General features: G+C 37.2%; 1 protein-coding gene across 8 annotated transcripts in view; it reads left to right on the top strand.

Moving 5' to 3' along the window:
- Window positions 1–26,047, top strand: part of REXO5 (RNA exonuclease 5) — an 85,708-nt gene that overhangs the window by 29,246 nt on the left and 30,415 nt on the right. For all 8 annotated transcript variants that reach the window (XM_033962921.1, XM_033962920.1, XM_033962917.1 and 5 more), the window contains 5 exons: window positions 6,018–6,156; window positions 11,366–11,460; window positions 12,364–12,466; window positions 16,154–16,314; window positions 18,008–18,125. In XM_033962921.1, the coding sequence (XP_033818812.1) occupies window positions 6,018–6,156; window positions 11,366–11,460; window positions 12,364–12,466; window positions 16,154–16,314; window positions 18,008–18,125 (616 nt within the window). The remainder of the gene's footprint in view (window positions 1–6,017; window positions 6,157–11,365; window positions 11,461–12,363; window positions 12,467–16,153; window positions 16,315–18,007; window positions 18,126–26,047) is intronic.

Raw genomic sequence — 26,047 nt, 5'->3', positions numbered from 1 at the left:
AGGTTTAATGAAATATGGGGGCCATTGACATTGTTTTGTAATGAATAAACACTATTTTCTTAACATTATTTATGATTGGAAGGAAAAGGGGAGGGTTTATATAAATGAAAAAAAATAAAAATAAAAATGTAAAAAAGAAATATGACAAAGATTGATTCAATTAAATAATTGTATGGAAAGGGAGGAGGGAAGAAGGGTTTAGATATATATACCTTTGTTATGATCTTGATAGATTTATCAAGTGATGTTAGTAAATCTATGTATTACTTATATTGTGCACTTGCTGAAAGTTTAAAAATGAATAAAGAATTATAAAAAAAAAAAAAAAAAAATAGGAATTATAAGGGAATCCTTATCTATACTTATTTATTTATAAGCTTATTCTCAATCCTCAATGATATAGTATAAGATCCTTGCATCTAGATGATTTAAAAAAAAAAAAAAAAAAAATCAGGAAATAGCTTTAACCTCATGAACAACAATATTACAGTGTTTAAACATCAAAATGACATATTCTTAATTTATAATATATATATATATATGAATATATATGAATCATAAGTATAGGAGAATTCCTAAGATGAAAACTAGGAGAGCCAGCAAATCAAAATAGCAACAGTGCTATCATTTCGAAGTATTAGAATAAGACGTTATTAAACCATAAAATATAAATATATATTATTTTTTTTTATGAAGAATATACAGGAAAATTCCTAAGATGAAATTTGGATCTTACCAGGGAGGGCCAGTGGATAAAATAAGAACGCCCTGTGTAAATTTTTTTTTTCCCTCCAACCCTTTTGAAACGCAAACTTAACCGGAAGTACCTCCTCTAGCAGGAAATCACCTAATTTAACCAATCATATTCTAGTTTTATCCTTGACATTATATTTGTTAATATGATTGAAGGAGATTTTCTCTTCCCTTGCAAGAAACGCCCCTTACATTTCTATAGCCAATCAGCAACTATTTTAATTTAAGGTCAGTGAATAAAAAACAGTATTCTGCGCATAGATTTCAATCGGATCCCTTTCAGCTCCACGATGTTACATGTAAGTCTATTTTATTTTAAAAATCCAGAATCGAATTATGAAGATCAGATAAGATTTATGCCCTTAAGTTGGCCTGAGGGTAATGTTCTCTTCTTGCTTCTTATTAAGAATGTTCCATGTAGTTCAAATTATAGTTCCATCCACGTGCGATTCTATCCGTTGTATTAGAAGTTTTGAGTTTTAACTGAAATTTTCCTGTATGTTCATATTATCAAAAGTCAAAAGTTATAATATGTGTAGATAATTAATTTTGAAAAGATCCTTTCAGATGTTCTTAAGAGGACATTGGTTGCTCATGTTGCTCAAGAAATTCCTGTAGTTTTTTGGGATCCGAGAAATTTTGAGTTGTATTATTTATTGTAATTTTCATTACTGCCGGATAAAGGAGCCCATACCTAGCCCCCAGGGATCTTAATTGAGGTCTCAAGTCTAGAAATTGTTTTTTTCTCAATGCCGTTTCTCTTGCAAAGTCAGGGACAATGTGTATTTTTGCGTCCTGACATTTGAGATTTTTATTCTCTTTGGCTAGTTGACAAATTTCTACTGCTTGTTGATGTCTCAGGAGTTTAAAAATTTTTTTTTTTTTTTTTTTAAATTTTTATTTATAAATTTTCCATTCTTACAATATTTAATTCATACAATATATATTAATTATTACATATCTGAAATATTATCATTATTAATTCATAGTATTTAAAATATAATATGATAAAGATTATTCAATAACATATACAATATAATTCCCTCTCCCTTTTTATATAAATACTTCCATTAATTATTCAAATCCCACCCCATTCATATACTCTTTTTATCATTGTGCTAAGAAACTAATCATTAGAATAATTTGTCAATGGTTTCCATATTTTCATGAAATTAAGAAGATTTCCCTGTTGTATCGCTATTATTTTTTCCATTTTATAAATATGACAAACAGAGTTCCACCAGAATGTATAATTCAATTTGGTATAGTCTTTCCAGTTTTGAGTAATTTGTTGCATGGCGACTCCTGTTAGTATTAATAATAGCTTATTATTGTTTGCTGATATCGGACTCTTAGTTCTCATTGCAGTTCCAAATAATATGGTGTCATATGAGAGTCCTACGTGATTTTCTAGTAATTTATTAATTTGGGGCCAAATTGAATTCCAAAATGCGTTTACACAGGGACAGAAAAAGATTAAATGATCTAACGTCCCTATTTCCAATTTACAATGCCAGCATCTATTAGATCTAGTACTATCTATTTTTTGCAGGCGCGTTGGGGTCCAGAACACTCTATGTAATAAAAACAACCATGTTTGATTCATAGATGCTGACCTTGTAGATCTTAATCTCCAGGACCAAAATCGTGGCCATTGAGATTCAGAAATTGTCTGACCAATCTCAATACTCCAAATATCCCTAAGACCTGTTTTCTTTTTTTTATTTAAAAATCCGTATATCAATTTGTACCATTTTGCGGCTTGGTGACCCAAAAAATCCGTCTGGAAACATAGAATCTGTAAACTATATTGATTATTTAGATTTTTCCATTCAGGGAACCCTACCTGAATGGCCTGCTTCAATTGCATCCATTTAAAATATTGTGTTTTATTTAGTCCAAATTTATTTTGCAATTGTGAAAAACTAAGCAGTGATCCTTCTGATATGACATCTTTCAATGTTCTTATTCCTGCATTTATCCATTGTTTCCAGACGATTTTAAATCCGCCAATCTTGATCCTGGAGTTTATCCATATTGATTGATTTAGAGATTTAGCAATAGGTTCTGATGATAAATTACTGATATATCTCAATGTTTTCCAAGTGTCAAATAAAATTCTGTGATCTTTGTATCTTTTAGGCATTGTTATAGTTATTAACTGTTCTGGATATATAGGGAACAGGAGCCGCCATTCTAAATATAGCCAATCTGGTACATTTTCTAAAAGGTCTGGGAGGATCCAATACATACCCTGTCTTAAGATATAGGCTTGATGATACCTATAAAAATTTGGAAAATTTACCCCCCCTTCCACAATTGGTCTTTGTAATGATACTAAAGCGATTCTTGGTCTTTTCCCACACCAAACAAATTTTGTAAGAACATTGTTAAGTTTTTTATAAAATGACCCCTGAAAAAATATTGGAATCATACTCATTTGGTAACAAACCACAGGCAATATCATCATTTTAACTGTTTGAATTCTTCCCCACCAAGAAAGATGTAGTGGATTCCATTGCTCACACATTTCTGTTATTTTTTTTAATAAAAGTTTTTCATTCTCTTTGACTGTATCTTCAATTGTGTTTTTGATCATAATTCCTAAGTATTTTATTCCATCTTCTTTCCAAATAAATGAATATGGATCAAATAATCCCTTGGTACAATGAACATTTATTGGGAGAATTTCAGATTTGTTCCAATTAATTTTATATCCAGAAAAAGTACCATATTTTTCTATTAAATTAAGTATACATGGAATAGTAGTTTCCGGTTCTCTTAAATATAATAATATATCATCTGCATATGCTGATAATTTAAATTCAAAATCGGTAAATGATATTCCCCTTATCTCCTTAGTTTTGTTTATTGCAATTAATAAAGGTTCTAGGACAATATCAAAAAGTAAAGGAGACAAAGGGCATCCTTGTCTAACTCCCCTATGCAAGTTAAATCTGTTTGATAAATTATTATTAATATATAGTCTTGCACCAGGAGAGCTATACAATGTCTGAATCATTTTAATAAAACCGGATCCTATGCCAAACCATTGTAAAGCTTGGTATATAAAATTCCATTCCACTCTGTCAAAGGCTTTTTCTGCATCTAAAGATATTAAAAAAACTGGATCATTTATATTTTTTGCTAAATTTAATGAGTGGAATGCTAATCTAGTATTATTTGATGAATGTCTTTTAGCAATAAATCCTGTTTGATGTACATCAATAATGAAAGGGAGAGCTTTTGCCAATCTTAATGCTAATACTTTAGCCATTAATTTGTTATCCACATTCAATAATGAAATAGGCCTGTAATTTGAAACCAGAGTAGGATCTTTGTTTGGTTTTGGTAAGACTATAATTATCGATTCTGCCATAGGAGTTTAAAAATTAAAGTTCTTGGACCCATTTGTGAGTTTTTCCTCTGAGTTGGTATCCTGTGTGCCCTTTCGATTTCTAATGCAGTTTTGAATTTTAATGGCAACACTTTAGGCAAAAATTGTTCTAAGAAAGTTATAGGGTCGTTTTTTTCCACCCCTTCCGGCATTCCGATAATTCTTAAATTATTTCTTCGTTCACGATTCCGGCTATCTTCAAGATCTCTTTTAATTTCTGTGACCTCTTTCCATATTGTTTTACTGTGTCTCATATCCATATTTATTTGCTCCGAGTTTTCCTCCAAAATGGTTATTCTATTTTCTGTCACCTCCACTCTTTTAGTGAGGATTGCAGCATCGTCCATTGCTTTTTGTAATTTTTTATTGCTGTCTAAAACAATCTCCTTAATTTGCCGTAATTCCTCCATAACGTTGGGGCTTTCGTCTGATGGTAACGGCACCTTTGAAGGAGGAGTGCTAGGCTCCGGCTTTGATCTTTTGTTGCTTCCTGTACCGGATCCTCCAGTCACCGATTCTCCTTTATTTTGTTTGCTAGATGCCATATTTTGATGTTATTAGCCGTTTTTCTTTTAAAATTTAATTATTTTTGTAGTATTTTCTATAAATAGGCTTGTATGCACGGAGCTACTCACTCACCCAACCATCAGAGTTCGCGTCCAAGCCACGCCCCCCCTTCTTATTGCATTTATAATGGAAAAATGGTATTTATTCATTACAAAGAGCCATTTTATCCTAAATGTTTGACCCAAGATTTACAAAGAGCTGCAATGGGTAAAGAAAAGGGTTTAAGATATTCCAGGTCTCTCGTTCTTTCCCTTCAATCCCTTGCAGATCTCTGCACCTTCCATCCCTCCCTCTCTCCCCCTCCCCCCCAGCACATAGCCAAGGCTCTCTCCCTTCTCCCAGACCCGACCCTTGTACTCCCTCCCAACCCATGATTCCCCCTCCCCACAAGGGCTTACCTAAGTATCAGATCCAGCAGGGGGATCTTCAGGACAGGAGCATGGCCCTCTCATGGCAGCTCAGATGCCCCCGCTTCCTTCCAGGGCAGCTACGATGCCCCCGCCTCCTTCCATTTCGCCATGTATAGGTAGGACACACCCCTCCACCCGGGCCTACCGAGATACTGGTGGTCCAGTGTGGGTCTTTTTTGCAGGAACGCAGCCCTCTTGCTACTACCTCCTCACGGCTACCTTTTAAAATGGTTGCCGTGAGGCATTTCCTGTAATACCGTGAGCTACCTCCTTGCATTTTAGAAGGCAGCTGCAAGTAGGCAGGAGCGACAGGGCCACACTCTTGTCACGAAGACCCCCACTGGACCACCAAATACTTTGGTAGGTTTGGGAGGGAGGGGCCATGGGAGAAGAGCCTCAGGTTGCCGACCTTTGCTCTAACTGAAGGGCCAACAAGGAGAAGCAAAGTGATGAGTTGACTTTAGTCCAGGGCTACTCAGCCCACTCCTCTGAACATACCCAGCCAGTCAGTTTTTCAGGGTATCCACAGTGAATATGCATGCACTTCCTTGATTATATGCAAATCTCTCTCGTGCATATCCAGGACTGGTTGTGTCCTGAGGACTTGGTTGAGAACCTCTGTTCTGGTACATGGAGGAGGAGCCTGGAGCAAGATTCACTGCCAAGGTTGAAGTGATCTCAGAGGGTTAATGCTCTGCTTGCTTTTTAGTAAGCCTGTTCGATATTTTAGCCAATTTTATTTTAACACCCTAAAGCAATAAATAACATTGCAAGCGTAATGCATTTGGAATAAGCAGCCAGTGAAATTTCAGAAGAATTAGTTTAATAGGTCTCCTCACTCCTGACTATGTTAATACCTTGATGCTGTGTTCTGACTTTCTCCTGTGCAGCTTTTCAGGAATCACAAAGGAGATTCTTCAGCCAGTAAAGACCAGGCTTAAAGATGTCCAGGACAAACTAAAACATCTTCTTCCCTCTGATGCAGTGCTAGTGGGCCACTCTATAAATTACGACCTCCAGGCTCTGCAGGTAATGCCTATTCTCGAACGAGATGAAGTCTTTTTGGATGGATATTACCCACATGTCCAGTAGAATTCTTGCATTTTTGAAGTGCAGTTTATATCCACAGCATCCAATGCTTTTTAATTTGGATGTGGACAGGTCTCCTTCCAGGAGTGCCTAGAGAATTAGTATAGTAAACTGCATTAAGATGTGGAATTCTTCTTTGCTCAGGCCTCCTTTTGGCATTTGCCCCAATTTGTTATTTCCTTATTTTGCTTCTTAGTTTTACATATTTCTGTTGTGAGACCCTGGAAATAGGGTCACTGGCACCATATAAAAATAATTGGGGGTGAAAAAATCCCCAGTACTGTATATACTCAAATATAAACCAACCCAACTTTAAACCAAGGAAACCTTTTTTTCCCCCAAAAAAAAGGAAGAAAAAAAGGGGGGGTTAATATTCAAGTGCAGTGCCTTGCTTTGCTTTGCCCTGCCGAGCTGTGTATTTTGCTCCCCCTTCCTCACTGCTCTGCCAGTCTCTGCACCCATCCCCACTCCCTACCAGGTTCTATACCCTGTCCCCCTACCTCCTTCCTGATGACTGCAGGCCTGGTGGTCCAGCAGTGGCTGGGACAGGAGGGTCTCTCCTGCCTCCTGTCCCAGCCGATTCTAAAAATTTTTACCTCTCTCCGCTTCCCCTGTGTATCTTTTAGTATCCCTGGTGGTCCAGCTTTGAATTGCAGCAGGAGCAACCTTCCTTCACTCCTGCCCATGCAGAGCTGCTAGCTGTTTGGCTTCCCCCGTGTTTTTGCGGGACCATGAGTTCGCGTGGCAGCTAGTGAGTTCTCGTGGCAGCTAGTGGCTCTGCACTGGTAGGAGCAACCTTCCAAATCCAAGACTGCTCTGGGCCACTGAGAAAAGCCATTGTCGCTGCTGAGGGGAGATATATAATACTGTGTGGTATGGAATGGGTAGATGCATTACTCTTTCCAAAAATACCAGGATTAGGGGGTATGCAATGAAGCTACTAAGTAGTAAATGTAAAACAAATTGGGGAAAATATTTCTTCACTCAACATATAATTAACCTCTGGATTTCATTGCCAAAGAATGTGCTAAATGCAGTTAGCTTAACAGGATTAAAAAAATGTTTGGATAATTTCCTAAAAGAAAATTCCATAAGCCATTATTAAGATGGACTTGAGATAATCCACTGCTTATTTCTAGGATAAACAGCGTACAATCTCTTTTGTGTTCTTGCCAGGCATTTGTGACCTGGTTTGGCCATTGTTGGAACAGGATACTAGGCTTGATGGACCTTCGGTCCATCTCATAAGATGACACAAATAGATAAGCCAATAAATGAATCTACTTATGTATTGACGTATAAGAAAAATAACCAATAAAGATGTATCATGTGATTTAGGCTAACGTGGTATTAACCACCAAGAAATGTATAAAACCAGGCCTATAAGCAGAAGTAATCAGAACAGACATCAGAGGACCCTCAGGCCTGAGGATCACATCTGTTACATTATATGCTGAATGATTTGTTCTTGTAAGCTGTTACTGATTTGTAAATAAATATATACCTATTGAAACCAGTATATAGTGTGTGGAGTCTCCATTCCGAGGTAGGCCTAGACAGCGGCCTATTTCACTCAGTATGACAATGTTTATGTTCTTAACTGTACTTGCCAGTAGATCACATGCAGAAGAGGAAAGATGGGACAAAACTAGAGAGGGGATAGGAGCAGGAAAAAGAGGAGAACAAGGATAATCAAAAATAAAGCATGATAAGGAGAAAAGATATTTTTATACAGAAATAAAAATTTCTTTGACGTCTAAACATTTTGCTCACACTTAAGCTTTTATAATTTTCCACCCATGAGAATTTTGAATACAGTATGAACATTGTGAATATTTAGTGAGAAACTATATGCATCTACTAACTTAGGAATCCTGTTACTAAGGTGTGCTAACTGATTTAGTGCACACTAACGATTAGCATGTGCTAAATGCTAAGATACCCATTATATTTCTGTGGGCGTTTTAGCATTTACGAGGGCGGTTTGAAAAGTTTGGTAAAAAATACACTTAGTCCAGCGAGTTTCCAGTTTTTTCATATTGTAGAAAAAATAGCTCACGAAAAAACTGGAAACTGTTTGGACTAAGGGCTCCTTTTACGAAGGTACGCTAGCGGTTTTAGTGCGCGCTACATGCTAACGCCTCCACAGAGCTGGTGTTAGTATTTTCCATGTAGCGCAGGGTTAGCGCGCGCGGCACTATAGCGCGCGCTAAAAACGCTAGTGCACCTTCGTAAAAGGAGCCCTAAGTGTATAGCTCCTTTTATCAAGCCGTATTAGCAACTTTTAATCACGTGCTAACCCTCGCGCTGGCCAAAAAAGCAGCTAGCGCGGCCGGCGGTTTAATGCGCGCTATTACGCGTGTTAAACTGCTAGCGCGGCTTGATAAAAGGAGCCCTATGTTGTTTTAAGTTGCCTTTTTTATCAAGATGTTCAAACTACCCTCATTGGCATGCATAGCCAGCGATAAAAAAAACCCTAACACGGATTCATAAAAAAGGGGGGGTCAAATTGGTTAGCGCACCATAGTAAAAGAATCCCTTAGTTTTTTTTGTTTTTCTTTTAGTTCTTTATTCATTTTATAACTTACATCGTGTACAGTAAATATCAAACAATTATAGTACAACATCACTTGAAAATCTACAATATCATACAACAAGAAGATTTAACCCCCTTCCCAAATTCATATACAACTAAAATATACCATATGAAAATAATATCTTATGTCATTCATAAATATATTATTAGTGGAAAACCAAGAATCCCCCTCCCCACCCCAAATTCACATGAGTATTAAAATTGGGAAAAGTGTAAATTATTCATTATAATACTTTAATAATGGTCTCCACACATCCTTCTATTTTTTTTATATTTTTTTTTTAAAAGAGATATTGAAGTCTTTCTTTCAATTGAAAATAATTGTAAGCTTTTTGAACCTTATATGGGAAGTCATTGAGGATCCCTTAGTTCTGTTTCCTTAGAAAAGGACTGTGATGGAAATATTTATTTATTTATTTATTTTTTTATATTGCAGTTTTTCTCCTGTTCCACCATTTGGACTTTTAGCTCAGTCAGAACACAGTAACTATTGAGAATGTAAATATAGTAAGTCCAAAAAAACATTTCTTTGGATAAATCTAATACAGTACTGTGTTCTGATATCTAACATATCTCCATTTTCTCAGGAGCTACTGACTTGGACTTTTGCTACAGGCTTGAAAATGAAATGCATCCAAATGTTAAATGGCTTCCATATTAAGAAGAACACAGCATATCACAAGTAATTGGAAAAATTTTAGTAGACTCAATTATAATTTCTGGTGGAATTCATTATGTCACATCTATAAAATGGAAAGAACAATAGCTATACAACAAGGAAATTATAATAATTTTAATAAAATTTGGGAGCCATTAACTTCTTATTGTAATGAGTAGATACCATTTTCTAATGAAATATACACCGTCTAATGATAGGAAGGGGGAGGTTTTATATATTAGTTTTCATATTGGGAAAATAATAGAGGGAATGATGGGAGGGGAGGGTGGTAATTTTATGTATTATAAGATTAAGTAGAAAGATTGTCAAGTGATATGTTTAATTTTACTGTTTTGATGATTGTACACTTGATGTAAGATTGAAAATGAATAAAGATAAAAAAAAAAAGAAAAACACAGTAGCTACAGGACATTTTTTAAAAATTCTTTATTCTTTTTTTATAACGTACAATAAATGTAACAGTAAATACAACATTTTATACTCCATATCACACTTAATACTCTAATAATGCCCATGTCAGAATTAAACCCTCCTCCCCCTAACCATTCATAATTTCCAATACTTAACATGTTTATCATGGACCCCATATCTACACACTAAAATTCATTATCATCAACCTCCCCTCTCCCTCCACCCCCCTCCCAGATGTGCATTTTTAAAGGGAAAAAACAATAATTAAACATTACACTATTTTGTTAATGGTTCTGAAATCTCCTGAAATTATTATTTTTTTAATATTCTTTATTCATTTTTAAAAACTTACAATAAGTGTAACAGCTAGTATAACATTTTTAAATTCAGCTACAACACTTAATATTCTGTTAAAATCCACATCAGAATTTATCTCCCCCCTCCCCTCAATCAATAACAGTATTTAAATCCAAAAACAAAAAACATATAATAATCCCTATTCCTTTATACCTTACATTAATAATCAGACCAAAATACCCTTCCCCCACCCCTCACCTTGGACATGCACACTTAAGGGAAAAAATAATATATATATATTTTTTTCCAAATTTTTAATTCATTTTTTCATCTTACATCAAGTACACAATATTACATCATTTAAAACTTTTACACATCACTTGAATTTCTTTCTATTGTCATTGTAAATACATAAATTTATTCCCTCCCCACCCACCCTTCCCACAAATATTTCAATCAAAAATATCATATAAATATTGTATTCTTATCTATTGATTAAACCTTTAAATAGAACTTTATACCATCCCCCCTCCCCCTATGTATAAATATACTGTCAGTGGAAAATGATGTCTAATCATTACAATAATTTGTTGGTGGCCCCCAGATCTCATTAAAATTATTATAATTCCCTTTCTGTATAGCAATTATTCTTTCCATTTTGTAAATGTGGCACAACGAAGTCCACCAGAATGTATAGCTAAGATTATTGTAATTTTTCCAATTACTGGTGATATGTTGCATGGCAACTCCTGTCATAATCAATAGAAGTTTGTTATTGCTTGATGAAATTTGACTTTTTGTTCTCATTGACATACCGAACATAATATTCAATAATTCAATCATTACAATATTTTACCGTGTTCTGGCTTTTCAGGGCAGTACAGTGGCCCTTCTTGCTTGACTACATTTTCTCTCTCTATTTCTAACATTCCCTTATTTGACCCTGCAGTCACAAATGAGAGGCCACAGACCACAATTCTCACCAGCACACCCTTAACCAGCCATCAGTTGTCGCCATTTCATGAGGACTGAATCCTCCAGCTGCAGCATTGTTGGCTTTATCTGACCAATTTAACAGAACCCAAGTTCAAGGATCAGCATAGGGTTGTATTGCTTCCCCCAGACTGTATAGGATTGAATTGTTGTTTCTGGTTTTCCTCCTTCAGATGATACATCCCAATGTCATCGACACATCCTTGCTTTTCACTGGCAACTGTGGTCGGAAATTCAAGCTGAAGTTCTTAGCTGAAGCTTTTCTAGGGTTTGTTTTCTCTTGTGTTTCTGAAAATGAATTTTTCATTATTGTAGTTATATTCTTCTGATAGAGTGAATAAAATTGCGTAGCATAATCCGAAGGCATTTTACATTTCTGGACACAGATGCTGTTTTGTCTTGTGTTACATTATTTCACAGTTCAATATTCATTTTTATGTAAGGAAATCACCGTAAAAAAAGAGGTATAATTTTGGTAGTTTAGAATAGAATATTAACACTGCTTTCAATATAGTGGACTGTGTTCCAAATTTACTAGTAGCAGTAACCAAAATTCTGTGCAACGAAGAGACTAACAAATACTAAAACTTCTTGTGCTATCTGTCACCATAGCCTATTTTACAAAAAAAAAAAAAATTTGGATAGGACTTTAGCATTCCAAGCAGGATTAATGAATTCATGTTTGAATCTTCTTGTTTCTCCATTTCTTACTTACTGTCAATTTCGAAAAGATCTTAAAACCCACTTATTTAAACAATATAATATACATTACTGATTTTCAGATTATCATGTAGTTATAATGTACTTTAAATCTTTTTATCTTTACTTATTTTAGTTTATATTGTGTTTTTTTATTAATTAATTTTAATGCTTGTATTAGTTACTTAGAATTTTATTATATATGATGTTATTATTATATTGTATGCTGAGTACCTATTGTGTAAACTGCTGGTTAAGCGGTATATAAAAATAAATTATTATTATTATTATTATTTTATTCCCTTGGGCTGCAGTGGCAGATAGCACATGTTAATGTCATTAGTACACAGTAAGCCATAATAAATATCACCCTTAATTACAACTGATTATGGTGAAAGTCCTCCAGAAACAAAATTTAATTATAACTTTCCATACCCTTCCCTTTCTGTACATTTCTTGTAATGTTCTTTAGGAAAGAGATTCAACGTGGTGATAAGCTGGGTCATGATTCAACAGAAGATGCCAGAGCTGCACTTGAATTAGTTCAATTTCTTATTCTCCAAGAATCCAGGAAGGTCTGAGATGTTGAATTGTATTAAGGTTCTCTCGGGGGGGAGGGAGGGGGGGTTGTATGTTTTTAGTGAAATAGTTCATGTAAGCATGAGACTCAGCATAGTCCTGGGCCTATATCTATCTATAAAATTATTATTTCTAGTGCAATATATCTAGTAGTCCTGAATGCAAGGGTTATGCATCTGAACCCACAAGTTGCTTGCAGAATGCTGTCAATTATCTTTCAACTCCACCTCTTTCCCAGGGAGCTGCTCCTGCCTCCTCAGTTGTTTTTTTGGTTTTTTTTTGTGCAAGCAGGTTGCTCAGAAGTGTTTCTGTTCTGCTCTGTAGTTTAGTTATTTTTGAGTATTTCTTCTTGGTGTTCAATTGGAGGCTTGGTGCCCAGAGGTTCCTACTTGTTGAGACCCCTGCCTGGGAGAAGACGCAGACTCGAGGATGGCAGTCTGCTGCTAGTAGGATCAGCCCTTGGTAACACATAGCTAACCAGCCTGCTTTTGTATTCATGGATCTCAGGGACTGTCCCCTGTGTACCTACTCGCATCCCCGATTTATCAGGGGCTTGAGCGCAGGCTGTTTGGGCTCTGTCTCGGCTTGGCCGAGCTTAATAGTGGGCCAGCTGCTTGGGGGCAGGAGCAACTCCCTGGGTAGGAGGCGGAGTTGAAAGATGATTGATAGCATTCTGCAACCAACTTGTGGGTTCAGATGCATAACCCTAGCTTTCAGGATTACTAGACACATCCACAAGAAAGAAGTTTATTGAGATAAGAACCTAATCTTTCCTTCGATTTGTAGCCAAATTTCCTTTTTATCCTCACCAGACTAGTCCAGAACCAGTAGTTCTAGTTTGCTGAAGAACTGGTGACCAGTAGAGTTTGGAAGGCAAGGATGCATCCAGAGTCTGCTAAAGGTGCCTCAAGCAGTGATACTTAGAGAAGTCCAGGTTGTTCTGCTCCTCTCACCCTTCCCATCTCCCATTTGCACTCTCGCTCTCTTTCTACCTCATTTTTTCTGCCATGGGAGTGGAGTAACGATATCTAGCCCACCAGGATGTGGAGGAGAGGAGCCATCCAGATTCCTCCGAGTATTCCCACTTGTGCACCTTCACCTCCAAGATCTACTGATCATCAGTTCTCCAATTGACCCAGGAGGTAGCCACATCAGACCAGAACCACATGTTCTGACTAAACTGGTAGGACTTGAAGAAAGAAAATTAGTAGGTAAGACCAAATTTTCCCATCCAAATAATGCTGAAAGTGGCTACAACATTTTTAGTAATTCAGAATGCAAGAAGTCCCAGCAATCAAAGTAGATACCAGAGGAAATGGGAGATAAAGTGATTTACTGATGGTCAGAAAGAATGTTGGTGGGATTTGAACCCAGGTTTTCCTATTTCAGTCTGACGTTGTAACCATTAGGCCACTTCCATCTGCCTGCTAGCGTTCTGCGCAATCACCAGACGCTGCTGCTTAGATATCCCACCAATGGACGTAGATATTGTGCATAATATTTTATTTCTTAAGGTCCAGATTCTCTAACTGGCGCCGTTGTCTGTAACCACCTTAAATAATAATAATAATAACAGTTTATATACCGCAGGACCGTGAAGTTCTATGCGGTTTATAATGGTTAAAAGATGTTACAGATTAAGTAGAATTAACAAGGTTAGAAGCTAGTTATTAACAGCGCTAGAGATCAGTTATTGTGGAATAAGATTGTATAGGTCAGTTACCTAAATACCGTATTTTCACATAGATAACGCGCACCCGTGTAAAACGCGCACACGGGTATAGCGCGCGAAAAACACAACTTTATGTACAGAAATTTTTATATACCGCGCACACACGTATACCGCGCATGCTGCCCAACACTCCTTTCACCCGCCCCGACTCTCCTCTGGCCACCCCGACTCTCCTTTCGCCCGCCCCAACTCTCCTCTCCCCCTTGAAGTCCTGTCCCCACCCTGAAAACCTGATGCCCCCCCCCCCCGACGTTCGATTCACCACCCCCCCTCGCAGGACCGGTCGCACCCCCACCCCGAACGACCGCTCGCACGCGCTCCCACCCGCACCCGCATCCACGATCGGAGCAAGAGGGAGCCCAAGCCCTCTTGCCCGGCCGACTCCCCAACTCCCCGACAATATCGGGCCAGGAGGGAGCCCAAACCCTCCTGGCCACGGCGACCCCCTACCCCCACCCCGCACTACATTACGGGCAGGAGGGATCCCAGGCCCTCCTGCCCTCGACGCAAACCCCCCTCCCTCCAATGACCGCCCCCCCCCAAGAACCTCCGACCGCCCCCCCAGCCGACCCGCGCCCCCCCTGGCCGACCCCCACGACCCCCCCACCCCCTTCCCCGTACCTTTGGAAGTTGGCCGGACAGACGGGAGCCAAACCCGCCTGTCCGGCAGGCAGCCAACGACGGAATGAGGCCGGATTGGCCCATCCGTCCCAAAGCTCCGCCTACTGGTAGGGCCTAAGGCGCGTGGGCCAATCAGAATAGACCCTGGAGCCTTAGGTCCCACCTGGGGGCGCGGCCTGAGGCACATGGTCGGGTTGGGCCCATGTGCCTCAGGCCGCGCCCCCAGGTGGGACCTAAGGCTCCAGGGCCTATTCTGATTGGCCCACGCGCCTTAGGCCCCATCAGTAGGCGGAGCTTTGGGACGGATGGGCCAATCCGGCCTCATTCCGTCGTTGGCTGCCTGCCGGACAGGCGGGTTTGGCTCCCGTCTGTCCGGCCAACTTCCAAAGGTACGGGGAAGGGGGGTGGGGGTGTCGTGGGGGTCGGCCAGGGGGGTCGCGGGTCGGCTGGGGGGGCGGTCGGAGGTTCTTGGGGGGGGCGGTCGTTGGAGGGAGGGGGGTTTGCGTCGAGGGCAGGAGGGCCTGGGATCCCTCCTGCCCGTAATGTAGTGCGGGGTGGGGGTAGGGGGTCGCCGTGGCCAGGAGGGTTTGGGCTCCCTCCTGGCCCGATATTGTCGGGGAGTTGGGGAGTCGGCCGGGCAAGAGGGCTTGGGCTCCCTCTTGCTCCGATCGTGGATGCGGGTGCGGGTGGGAGCGCGTGCGAGCGGTCGTTCGGGGTGGGGGTGCGACCGATCCTGATGGGGGGGTGAATCGGGCGTCGGGCGGGGTGGGAACTATGTAGAAAAACTTTTGTATACCGCGCTCACGCGTATAACGCGCGAGGGGTATGCGCGGTAGGTAAAAATGCGTATAACGCGCGCGTTATATGCGTGAAAATACGGTACTTCAGGAACAGATATGTTTTTAGGTGTTTTCTAAATTCCCCATAAGTAGTAGGCTGCTGACCGTGCGTCAATCACGTGATGGCGCCAGTTAGAGAATTGCGCCTCTGTCAAAGGTAGGCACTGGAAATGGCGCTTAACGCTGCTTCCAGTGTTAGCCACGCCTACAGTGGCATTAGGCACCGTAAAGCGCCTATGGAGTCACGATTTTGGCACCAATTTTTTAGGCACTTGAAAATCAGTGAAAACCATTGTTTAAAAGGCTTTTTTTTTTTTTTTTTTTTACTGAGTTTGGGTGCCTACGTGTCTAAATTATTTATTTATATTAGAACACAGACTGTGACAAAGCCTGTAGGATACAATGAAGCTGCCCAATTTTCCTTCCTATTGTGGTTTTAGTTTGTTAATCTCTATTTAGCTGATATATTACCCAAGTTTTGTTTCTCCTAGTCTGCTGAACTCAGTCTGTCCAATACGTTGGTGTGCCCTCTCAAGAGCAATGTGTCTGGAAATAACATGCAAGCCCAGCCTCAGCTGTCATGTATGCCGTGCGATGAGCGCTCTGAAGCATTAAGCGAGCCTTCCTATGGGACTTCATTGACTCATCCAGGGTAATTCAGGTTCTTCTCTTCACGGAATTTAAATTTCAGTTCTAATATTGCAGGCTACTAAAGATTTCTTTGCCTGTAAGTAAGTTGGCAAATTATTATAACAAATAGATTCCATTTTTCCCTTAATAGTATAAGATCAAGATAGGGTGGGGGGTTAGGGTTAGGGTTCTCTGTACTCTTTAATCATAGAGCACAGGGAAGTTAGGGGACTTGTTCCTTGTACACAGTGAGTGAGGTCTTCAGCTTTCTAGGTCTGAACTCTGAACCATTACAAGGTGGTGCTAGCATAAGCTCTGTGTAATGATTGGACACGTTTCTAGTGCTCAAGCTGTCAGCAGAACCTTCTCTGTAAGGCTGTCCTCAGGAGCCAAGTAGATCAGCGCAAACATAGAAACATAGAATATGACGGCAGAAAAGGGCCGACGGCCCAAGAAGTCTGCCCAATCGTGATCCCTTCCACCCTCAAGGAACTATCCTCTATCATACCTCTGTAGCGACCCCACATGTTTGTCCCATCGTCTCTTGAAGTCGAGCGTGCTACTAGCATCGACTACCTGATGTGGAAGACCATTCCATATATCAATCACCCTCTCGGTAAAGAAGTATTTCCTGGTGTCCCCATGAAATCTTCCCCCCCCCCTAAGTTTTAGCAGATGTCCTCTTGTTACCATGGGAAATGTCCTCTTGTTACGCATCCTTATTTTGTGCTACTTTATGAAGGATCTTTGCCGTACCGTGGAGCATAAGACCATCTGTTGAATAAATAGTGTACAGAGAATGAACATAATTTCTTTTATTCTATATAAAACTGTAAAATGTGTATAGCTGCTTTGAAACCAATATTATATAGCAAGTGCAGTACAGGACAACTACTAATGACATTATCTCTAGTTCTAGAGAAATTGGCATTCAATTAGAGAATGACACGGGGAAAAATTATGTCCCCGGACCACCATCCTCTGCACCGCCCCGTCCCCGCTGTCCCTTTCACCGCCCTGTCCCCGTCTCTGCCGTCCCCTTCACCGCCCCGTCACCGCCCCGTTGTCTCTTTCACCGCCCCGGCCCCATCCCCGTCTTCAGCATCTTCTCCTCTCCCTCCCCCCACCCTCAGCACCCTTCACGCGGTCCAGCAGCTCCCTCCCATTGGCCAGCCGTGCATTTCCCTCCCTCCCTTCTTTTCCCTTTCCTTTTCTTGTTAAAACGCGTATTTTCTATAAGGCTAGGAGCTGTATTACAGCCGGAGCCTTGAAGTCGCGTCGGGTTGCCGGCTAGAAAAGTCTCCTCCGATGCAACCGGAAACAGAAAGTTGCGTCAGAGGAGACTTTTTCCAGTGTGCAACGCGACTTGACTTCAAGGCTCTGGCTGTAATACAGCTCCTAGCCTTATAGAAAACGCGTGTTTTAACAAGAAAAGGTAAGGGAAAAGAAGGGAGGGAGGGAGATGCATGGTCGGCCGGCCGGCGGGAGAGAGTGGGCTGCCGCTCGTTCACTGCACGTTCCAGATGGTTCACCGCCCCGTGCTACCATTCACTGCCTCATGGGGCGGTGAATTGCCTTGTCCCCGAACTTGCGGTGACCATTTTTTTTGGTCACCGTTTTGGCGGGTTACCCGTGGCTAAACGCGGCTAGCCGCGGGTAACCGCCACCATGTTATTCTCTATTTTCAATGTGCTCTTGCATGGTGTTTGTGTCAGTTTTCTAGATACGTTGCAGTCAAATGGCCAGAGGATCCTTGTCTTGGGCAGAAAGGAAAATAAGGAATTTCCCTCCTCGAGTCTGAGTGAAAACATTATGTGCACTTCAAACAAAGAGGTAATGCATGAAATATTATTATTATTATTTTTTTTAATTCTTTATTCATTTTTAAATTTTCATCAAGTGTACAGAATTCATAATAAACACTATTAATTAGAGCACTTGAACATCTTATCATTGTATCTTATAAATATAAATGCCACCCTCCCCCCCACCCTCCCTCCAAGCCCATTATTCATTATAAGATCATAAACCCTCCCATTAAACCCTTCCCCTCTTTCAACACTAAGTGGTGTATAATTAATAGAAAAATTGCATTTAATCATGACAAAAAGATGTTAATGGCTCCCATATTTTTATAAAACTTTTATACTTTCCATTCTGTACCACCAGTGATCTTTCCATTCTATATAAGTGACACAACGAATTCCACCAGAAATTAAAATTAAGTCTACTGTGGTCTTTCCAGTTATTAGTAATATGAATGCATGAAATATTAAAAAGATCAGAATGCCTTTATATATGTATAAGAAAAGTATATATTATCACAGAAAACACTGCTACAAAGGAATAAATGTAAGGCCCTGTAACACTCCTAAATCTCACACAAGGAGTATTCAGACATAGAATAAGGAGTGTTTGAGCTGTTGATCAATAGAATGAATCATTCTAACAATTGCAGGGCTCCATATAATCCACACAAGATAAGTAAAAAGCCTCAGAGCCCCACAACTCCCCTTCAGATATTGGGTAGTGTGCAATCAGGGTCAAGAGAATGTCATTGGCTTAAAAAACCTCCCTTCTTAAAGTAGTGGAATATATTTTAGCTTTGTGCAATGCAAGAAATGCAATTGAAACACTTTATATCATGAGTTAATCAGGCGCTAGAGGAACAAAAATTACTTATCTTATGCCGGGGAATCATAAAGCACTGACGTTGATCAGCATTTCGCAAGAATAACTAAATTCCTGAAGAAGGAAGACGTGGGGCTGTGAGGATTTATGTCAAGGGATGACTACACCCTGATGTAGCCAGTGCTTTATGATCACGAATTGTCTGTCCAGTGGTCTTTCCACTTGCTAACAACCTGCTAAACAAGAAGTCCAGTCTTTCGGCATTCTTTTCTAGAGTAGAAACATAGAAAATGACGGCAGAAAAGGGCTATAGCCCACCAAGTCTGCCCATTTCAAGTATCCGCCCCCCCTGATTGGCACTGATTGGCAATGATGGAACGAACTCCTTTAAGGCTTAGAAGGATTGCTGTTTCCACTGGACTCTCCAACGTTAAATATGCTTTACTTTTCTGTGCATCAAGTTTTGATTGTCTTAAGAAACTTGGAATTGTTTGAACATGGTCTAAAAGCATCATTAGCTGACACCTCTTTCCTTCTAGAGAAGTTGCCACTGCCTTGTCTTCTCTTTCTTTATTTTTCTGTTTTTTCCCTTAGGTGAAGGATTCATGCCTGCTTTTACATCAGTGGTTTGCTTTTTTCCTGTAAAATTCATAGCAACTAGTATGTCAATGAGAACAAAAAGTCAAATTTCATCAAGCAATAATAAACTTTTATTGATTACTAGCTGATGCCCCGGCGTTGCAAGGGTATTTAATTATAGCAATAACACTGTAAATGGATTCAAATAAAGATACTTTATAGTGGTGAATGAAATTATTTTTTTACAGCTTTATAAAAAGTACAATATTCAAATTATAATGTGAAATATTTGACAAAATGAATACAATACAACTAACACAAAACTTGATTATAAACAACATTTTTAGTTTCACCTCCAGGAGCAAGAACATATACATTCTTGGGTGAACCCACCCTTCCCACGTGTGCAGGTGGGCCGCGAGACCCCCAGAACATATCACCCCAGGTAGTGAGGGATCTGCATACCAAGTTTCGTTCAAATCGGTCCCACAGCTTCTTACATTTTTTCCATTGACTTTTTTTTTTTTAATTTTTATTTATTAAATTTTCAATTATTACAATAATAGAGTTTCAAGTAATATAATTAATTATTATATATCATTGTATCTATCATTAATACAACATTAATTTATACACAGTATATATTATAAATTATATATAATCAAAAGTTATAAATCCCTCCCCATTTTTACAATTAATAATTCCAAAAATTATGCATAACCCTCCCCATTCCTATATAAGTACTGTGAATGTGCTAAGAAGTCTAATCATTAGAATAATTAGTCAATGGTTGCCAAATTTTCATGAAATTATGAAGATTCCCATGTTGTAATGCTATTACTTTTTCCATTTTGTAGATATGACAGACAGAGTTCCACCAGAACGTATAATTTAATTTGGTATAGTCTTTCCAATTTTGAGTGATTTGTTGCATGGCGACTCCTGTCAATATTAATAGCAGCTTGTTATTATTTGCTGAGATCGGACTCTGAGTTCTCATTGCAGTGCCAAATAGTATGGTATCATATGAGAGTCCTACATGATTTTCTAGTAATTTGTTAATTTGGGGCCAAATCAGATTCCAAAAGGCATTTATACAGGGACAAAAAAAAATTAAGTGATCTAACGTCCCTATTTCTATTTTACAATGCCAGCATCTATTGGATCTAGTATTATCTATCTTTTGCAGGCGCGTAGGGGTCCATAACACTCTATGTAATAAAAACATCCATGTTTGACTCATAGATGCTGACTTTGTAGATCTTAATCTCCAGGACCAAAATCGTGGCCATTGAGATGCAGAAATTGTCTGTCCAATCTCAATACTCCAAATACCCCTAAGACCAGTTTTCTTTTTTTTATTTAAAAATCCATATATCAATTTGTACCATTTTGCGGCTTGGTGACCCAAGAAATCCGCCTGGAAACATAAAACCTGCAGACTATATTGAGTATTAAGATTTTTCCATTCAGGGAACCCTACTTGAATGGCCTGCTTCAATTGCATCCATTTAAAAAATTGTGATTTATTTAAGCCAAATTTATTTTGCAATTGTGAAAAACTAAGCAGTGAACCTTCTGAAATGACATCATTTAATGTTCGTATACCTGCACTTATCCATTGTTTCCAGACGATCTTAAATCCGCCAATCTTGATCCTGGAGTTTACCCAAATAGACTGATTTAGTGATTTACAAATTGGATCTGGTGATAGGTTATTTATATATCTTAATGTTTTCCAAGTGTCTAATAAAATTCTGTTATCTTTGTATCTTCTAGGCATTGTTATACTAATTAAATGATCTAAATGTAATGGGAACAGGAGCCGCCATTCTAAATATAGCCAATCTGGTACATTCTCCATGAGATCTGGGAGGATCCAATACATACCCTGTCTTAGAATATAGGCTTGATGGTACCTATAAAAATTTGGAAAATTTACCCCTCCCTCCACAATTGGTCTTTGTAAAGATACTAAAGCAATTCTGGGTCTTTTCCCAAACCAAACAAATTTTGTAATAATATTGTTTAATTTTTTATAAAAGGACCCCTGAAAAAATATTGGTATCATACTCATTTGATAACAAACCACAGGCAATATCATCATTTTAATTGTTTGAACTCTTCCCCACCATGAAAGATGTAAAGGATTCCATTGTTCACACATTTCTGTAATTTTTTTCAATAAAAGTTTTTCATTTTCTTTGACTGTATCATCAATTGTATTTTTGATCATAATTCCTAAATATTTTAATCCTTCTTCTTTCCAAATAAATGAATATGAATCAAATAATCCTTTGGTACAGTGAACATTAATTGGAAGAATTTCTGATTTACTCCAATTAATTTTATATCCAGAAAATTTTCCAAATTCCTCTAGAAGATTAAGTAAACTTGGAATAGTATTCTCCGGTTCTCTTAAATATAATAAGATATCATCTGCATATGCAGAAAGTTTATATTCCCAGTTAGAAAATGGGATTCCCTTTATCTCCTTAGTTTGATTACGGTAATTGCAATTAACAAGGGTTCTAAAACAATATCAAAAAGTAAGGGGGACAAAGGACATCCTTGTCTAACTCCCCTTTGCAAGTTAAATCTATCTGATAAATTGTTATTTATATATAATCTTGCACCAGGAGAGCTATACAAAGTTTGAATCATTTTAATAAAACCGGGACCTAATCCAAACCATTCTAGAGCTTGATACATAAATTTCCATTCTACTCTATCAAATGCTTTTTCTGCATCTAGAGATACCATAAAAGCTGGATCATTCATAGTTTTTGCTAAATTTAAAGAGTGAAATGCTAATCTAGTGTTGTGTGATGAATGTCTTTTAGCAATAAATCCTGTTTGATGTACATCAATAATGAAAGGAAGAGCTTTTGCCAATCTTATTGCTAGTACTTTAGAAATTAATTTACCATCTACATTTAATAAGGAAATAGGCCTGTAATTTGAAACCAAGGTAGGATCTTTGTTTGGTTTTGGTAAGACAATAATTAGTGAGTCAGCCATAGTACCTGATATATTTCTATTATTCATTTGATATTGATACAACTTTAATAGATATGGTAAAATAATGTTTTGAAATGATTTATAAAATTCAACCGTATAACCATCACCACCTGGAGCGGATCCAACTCTAAGAGACTCTTCAATGCTGATTCTATTTCTTTTAAAGATATAGGTTCTTCTAAACTTCTTTTTATAAGATCTGGAACATTTGGTCCAATAAATGAATTTAAAAAATTTTGTCCATCTCGTTCTTTATTTTCATAAGATTCAGAAGAATATAAATCTTTATAAAAATCAAGAAATTGTATTAAAATGTCTTTATTGTTAGTGTGTGTATTACCTTGTATATCTTTAATTGCAATAATCTTGGATTTTCTTTTTTTTGCTTTAAGAAAATTTGCCAATAATTTTCCAGCTTTATTTGAATTTCCGTAAAATTGAACTTGTTTATTAAATAAATCTTTCCTCACAAATTGAGAAGAAATCTCATTATATTTAACTTTTAGTTTTAGTAAATCTTGTAATATATTATTTTCCCATTTTTCAATTAATTTATTTTCTAATAATTTAATTTGTTTTCCTAATTCAAGAAAATGTTTTTTATGTTGTTTATTAATATATGCTGAATATGAAATAATATTTCCTCTCATTGTTGCTTTAAAAGCGTCCCATAAGATCTCAGCATTAATATTATCCGAATCATTAATTTGAAAAAATTCTTGTATTTTTAATTTAAATTCTTCGAGAAAATTTGAATCCGCTAAAAAAGTATTATTAAATCTCCAAATTGAATTGAAATGTTCAATATCATAATTTTGAAGATTAATCCACACACCAGCATGATCCGAAATTATAATAGGATCTATTACTGCTTTTAACACACGCTGCGCTAAGTTATTGGAAACAAATATATAATCAATTCGTGAAAAGGATTTGTGGACCTGAGAACAAAAAGAAAATTCCTGATCATTAAAATGAAGAATTCGCCATATATCTACTAAATTACAAGATTGAATCAAATTATCTAAGCCTAATGATTTCATAATTCTACTTGGTTTTTTATCCAAAATTGGATCCATTACAGCATTGAAATCCCCTGCTACTATTAAATTAGATGTAGCCAGTGGTAAAAGTAATTGTTGAATTTGTTTGAAAAACTCCATTTGATTCGTATTAGGAGCATATAAATTGAATAAATCCATGGTAGTATTTCCCAGATCCATTTTGATATGCACCCATCTACCTAAGGGGTCATAATTTATTAATTTGAAATTTGCATTACATTTTTTGTTTATCAGAACAGCCACTCCAGCTTTTTTCTTTAAAGCCGGTGCAAATAAACATTTAGAAATCCAACCCCCAGATAATTTTTTAGATTCAATTTCAGAAAGATGGGTCTCTTGAATGAAGTAGATGTCTGCATTTTGATTTTTAAGGAATGATAATATTTTCATCTTCTTAATAGGATGATTTAAACCATTGACATTCATAGAATAAATTTTTATATCCATCTTATTTATAATTAAATTTTAACCAATATTCTATGATAATATACATGATTAGATCTTAGCACAATTAATATATATTGATCCCCATTTCCTCCCTTTATTTTCCCTCCCCACCCTCCCACTATCAATGTTTGACCTGGAACACACATTGGTCATGCAAAACCTAATTCCCCTCCCCCAGGCAACTAATCATTCATAAATTATTTAAAAAAAATAACCTCTAATTCAATATATTCCATATTTCTTTACCCACCCTATTATTCATTTATCCCTTCATTAATAATCCCATTGTATATTATAAATCATATCAATTATAATTGGATAAATCATATTAATATTTTGAAATCTTAGATATAACTAATATGTTACTCCTTCAATAAATTCTATATATATATATATAGCTCTAATTCGCATATATCAAATATTCATATATATAAATTAGACATATCTGTTCTTATTAAGACAGTATTAAAAATTTCTATAAAATCATTATTAAACATTTTTAAATATCATCATTCATAGTAATATGAATAGATAATAAATAAAATATATATTTATATCAATAAGATTCTATAATTAATGTCTATGTTATAATGATTTCCCATTCAGTTAATCAATTCCAATATTTTCCCCCCCAATTAATATTATCAGTAATAAATATGGAATCAATAATTCTATAAATAGTTTGATATCTATTATTAATATATTATAATATACAGTATATCATAACATCCAGTATATTAATAATAATTTAATTAAAAATTCTAAAATGTTTTTTTTTTTTTTTTTTTAAATTGGATGGAATAAAATCTATATATAATTTAATTCATAACATCCAATATATTATAATAATTGTTAAATCAAAGATATTCAAACATTTTAAAAATAATTCATTTTGTTAGTAATCATTGTCTTCTTGTTTCTTTTTTACCATCTTCTTTTTTCTTATTTTATCTTGCATTTTTATTTCCTATCTTCAGATGAAACTTCCCTTTTATTTTTCAGTTTTCCAGGATCTTGAAAATCATTGTCTTTTTCTTCTTTTATCCATCTTCTTATTTTTCCTATTATCTTGTATTTTTCCTTTTCTTCTTCAGTTGAGAATTATCTTTTAATCTATTTTTTCATGTTAACATTGGTTCCTCTTGTGTTAAGAATTCTTTCAGTTTTGCTGGATCTTGAAAATATATGGATTTATTCCCAGTGGACACTCTCATTGTAGACGGATAATATAGTCCATACATGTAGCCCTTTTCTTTTAATTGCTGTCTGAATGTGAGAAATTGTTTCCTTATATTTGCAGTGTATTTGGCGAAATCTGGAACCAAGATCAATTTAGATCCTTAATAATTTAAGTTTTTATTTGCTTTTGCGACCTTTAAGATTTCCAAAGCTTGTTGGTACCTTAATACTTTGAAGATTAAGGGTCTAGGAGCAGACTGATTTACTGGTTTTCTTGTGGGGATTCTGTGGGCACGTTCTATCTCTAACGGCCATTTAGAATTTAGTTGTAACAGTTTAGGTAAAAGGTTTTCCAGAAACTGTACAGGGTCTCTCCCTTCAAGATTTTCAGCCATACCCAGTATTCTGATGTTCTTTCTTTTCCCTCGGTTCTCCATATCTATCAGTTGATTTTTTAAAGCTGTTACTTCTTTTTTTTCTTCTTCACACTTTTGTGTGAAGGTTTCCAGCTGCCCGATTTTATCTTCTATCACAGATATTCTTTGCCTGTCAGTTTGAAATTCCTGTTTCAGACTAAGCAGTTCTTCCTTGACCTCTGAAAGTTTGCAGGCATTATCTGTCAACATAAGTTTGATTTTAAATAGTTCAGCCATGATATCCGATGTTTCAGTTAATTCCTCAGCTTCCAGTGGGATCGGCACACTCGACGGTGACACGGGGGTTATCTTTGACCTCTTCGCCGATGTACACGGCTTTTCAGGCTTCCCCTGTCTCGTCGCAGCCATTTCCTTTGTTATATTTTATTAATTTTAGCTCGGGTGAGCAAAGTAAAAC

The sequence above is a fragment of the Geotrypetes seraphini genome, chromosome 11 (assembly GCF_902459505.1).
Source record: "Geotrypetes seraphini chromosome 11, aGeoSer1.1, whole genome shotgun sequence".
Lineage (NCBI taxonomy): Eukaryota > Metazoa > Chordata > Amphibia > Gymnophiona > Dermophiidae > Geotrypetes > Geotrypetes seraphini.
Note: the sequence above shows the minus strand (reverse complement) of the source record. Positions and strands in the feature narration are given on the sequence as shown.